This window comes from Primulina huaijiensis, chromosome 13, assembly GCF_012295235.1.
Source record: "Primulina huaijiensis isolate GDHJ02 chromosome 13, ASM1229523v2, whole genome shotgun sequence".
NCBI lineage: Eukaryota > Viridiplantae > Streptophyta > Magnoliopsida > Lamiales > Gesneriaceae > Primulina > Primulina huaijiensis.
In genome coordinates, this window is record NC_133318.1 from 12,314,062 (window position 1) to 12,317,624 (window position 3,563).

General features: G+C 36.1%; 1 protein-coding gene across 1 annotated transcript; it reads left to right on the forward strand.

The window, feature by feature from the left end:
- The first annotated feature begins 2,044 nt into the window (after positions 1-2,044).
- On the forward strand, positions 2,045-3,397 carry LOC140956261 (peptidyl-prolyl cis-trans isomerase FKBP15-2-like). The gene is made up of 3 exons (XM_073412966.1): positions 2,045-2,221; positions 2,361-2,404; positions 3,002-3,397. The coding sequence occupies exons 1-3, from the start codon at positions 2,158-2,160 to the stop codon at positions 3,194-3,196; spliced, it is 303 nt and encodes a 100-aa protein (XP_073269067.1). The 5' UTR covers positions 2,045-2,157; the 3' UTR covers positions 3,197-3,397.
- Positions 3,398-3,563: the final 166 nt, after the last annotated feature.

A 3,563-nucleotide genomic window follows, 5' to 3' on the forward strand; every position in this document is an offset into this window, starting at 1 on the left:
ATGTAAATGATGATGATGAGGCCTGGGCTCAGTGGGTGGGTAATCCTGTCACTAATGTCCGACAGCCGCCGGGTACCGCGGTTCTATGTATGATGGATCTATCTTAAATGATGATGTACGATAGTCACCTCTAATGAACTGAATTCACCAAAGGATACGATGAACGATGAATGATGAATGATGATTAATGATGAGCTGTTTTGACATGTTACAAATTCATAAGACACGTTTACATTACGCTTTTAAAGTTAATGAAAGATATGTTGAGTATGATATTTTTCACTGCTGTGTGCTATGTATAGGTATTTGTTATTTTTGGTATGGGTGTGTTGAGTCTTTAGACTCACTAGGTGTGTGTGATGCAGGTGAGTTCGATGTCGAGGTTCCTAGAGGTGCTGAACTCTGAGTCGACAGACCTGGTGGGCGACACGACCCGAGGACCTCATGATTTTTCCGCACATCTTCAATTTTATGCTATTGAGAGGATTTGAGCATTTTATACACTGTTTTATTATACTGTTTGATGTTAGTGTTTTTACTCTTTTTTGCTCTGTTATATTTTTATTGGTAATTACTGATGATTATTTTTAAATGATATTTTGAAGTAGGACTGCATGCATGCAATTTAATTGAATGCTTATTTTTAAAACGTGAGCTTTATAAAAAAAATAAAAAATTTCGCACTTTTAAAATGAGTAGACATTACAACGACTCGAGGACCACACTTTTGCGCACATTACGATTTCTTGAGCTTTGAGTAGATATGCTCAATTTTATACATTTTACGTTATGCTGTTGATCTTCCGAATTTTACCTGTTTTATTTTAATTATGCATATTTGTGGGACATGTTGGCATTAATTTTTTTACTGCAACATTTTATCTGTCAAATGTTTTCGAGCGTTATTTTTAAATGGTATTTTCTTTTCAAGGGAGTTGCTTGCATGCAAATTTATTTAAAGGTTTAATTTAAAAAATGTGAGCTTTTAAAAAAAAATTCTGCATTTTAAATTAGTAGACGTTTCATATTATCTCCTAATTTTATTTGACTTGTTAGTAAGGTTCGAGTAAAGGTCGAATAGAGTAGTTGTGAGTACAACTTTGCCAACTTATTGGATGTATCTCGAACTAAGGCTTAGCTGATCCCTTTTTCCATTGAACACCAAGTGTTGCCCGACCACTAAGTTAGGACCTAAAGCCAAACCGAACTCTTAGGTATTCTCGATAATTAAATTCGGGGGTTCTAGGCTAGGTTTTGAGCATGGTAAGGGCTCAAGGGTGACTAGGGCTTGGTTGAGAGGGATCGATAGTACCTCCGTTTTTTTGTCTATAAGAAGCAATGAAGTTTAGATCAGATGCTAGGCCTGGTCGAGATCCGAGCCTTACCCTTTGTGCTAGTCTTGAGATGGTCTGAACCATTCCTCATGGACGATCAAGTTTTTTATTTGCTTGATCTTCATCAGTTGTCGTTGATAAGAAAATGAGCTGACCATATTTAGTGATAGTCCAGTTCATGAGGCATTTGTTCGACTGCCTCACATGACCCGAGCCGTTCATTGTAAGTTGATCCAACGACTCCCCTTTCCCGCGGTTTTCTATAAATAGGGGATTTAAATATCATAGGGTCCACGTCGAGATCAACTCCAATTCTCGCTAATCGCTGTTAACGTGTGAAGATCCACACATCTCTAGTTGCCTACCCGAGCTGAGGAGGATGCATAAGAGATCTTAGTCGATTGAACTTCTTCACACATCTTTAGTTGCCTTCCCGAACTGAAGAGGTTGCAGAAGAGATCTTAGTCGACCGAATCTAAAGTAAAATTTTTGTTACATCATCTATAAAAAAAAATAAAAAATAAAAAATAAAAATATATAATTAAGAGAGACAGAGTGCAAATAAACTCTCTAGACCGGGCAATCGACGTCCTTGTCACTCAATATTTAAGTTTTATACTATTATTATTTATACTATTATTATTTATAAAAATAAAAACAATTCTAAATTGTTATTTGCCTACTTGTCAAGTTTCGATTGGGCAATATTGTATCGTTGCGTTGGAACGCTATGGTTGCCGAGTGGGGACGTCATAAGTACTCTTAAGTTCTTGTGAAATTCTCAATTCAGAGAAGCCAAATCGCCACAGAAACAAATTTCAAAATGGGATCCAAATTTGTCTTGAAAGCGGCTTTAATTTTTCTCGTCTTTTCATCTATTGCATCGGGTATTTTTTTCTAATTCAATCGAATTTTTTGCCTTAGGACTTTTCCTTCCGCTGTTAATGTTTTCCGAGTAGTTTCTGGATCCACGTTTGTTTTCTGATGATATTTTTTGCTTTCCTTTTTGTTTTTTTCTATGTTCAGCAAAGAAATCTGTGGATGTAACAGAGCTGCAGATCGGTGTGAAGGTAAATTAATTTATTTGGAATTTGTGCGTAATCGGAATTTTTGGATTGCAGCTATTCCATTGCTTAAGAGAATGCTGCGATTTAAGAATTAATGCTGCAACACTGGCACGGTCAAGTCGCATTTTCATGTATTCTTTGTATAACAGTAAGAGGAAAACCTTCTAGCCTTTAGACTCATATAAAAGTTTGGAGGATATCATAAGTTATTCTCAATGCTCATTCTCACTGTCTATATTTGAAATGCTGATTGGCATGGATGCTGAATCATTTTTCAATCAAATGCTTTACCATTTAGATTAGATAGTTCTATTTTACAGAGAGCATTGCAGTTTTACCTTCCCATCTCATGAAGTTATTGAAAACCTCATCTTCAATTAATTATGTTCCAGATTGTTTCTATGCTACATCGGCACCGGGAGTGTTTCTCTCTACTACAATACCATTAGATCATATGAGTCTTTCATAATTTTATGGAAGTTTGACATATATATTGATGATCCAAGAGCTTACATTTGGCCACGTTAGCATATAATAATATCATTTTCTTGCACATATTTGTTTCCATTGTGGCTGTTATTAATCTAGCTTCTACTGCAGTATAAGCCAAAGATTTGTGAAGTTCAAGCACACAAAGGAGACAACGTTAAAGTGCACTACAGAGTGAGTGGAATTACAGCCTCTCTGCTCCCATCCCCCATTCCACCTTTCCCTACCCCCAGGATAGCTAGAAAGTATTCCCATCTTCTACACAAATTGAAGTCAAAGAGTTCTACCATTTTTAAATCTATTTAGATATCTTATATTCTGACTTTGAGGACACTAACTTGCAAATTGTAAATACTGGGAAAATTACCAAACTCCCCACTCTACAAAATGTTATAGCCTCAATTCCAGCCTCATATGGAAGTCTAGGAAGCAGTAAGCACATATTAGGTAGCTAGGACGTTGGGCATGAGCCATAATTTTGTTCTAGGAAATTATGTTGTGCGTTTGAGGCAAGGGGGGGGGGGGGGGGTTTCTTTAGCAAGAGCATAGACTCTTTTAAGTAATTTGGTGAAGTTTGCTTTGGATCATAATTTCTATATAAAAATCTCGTTTCACTAAATTTCACAATCAAAATTTAATGTCTTTTTCATAAATGACCTTTACTTAGTTCATA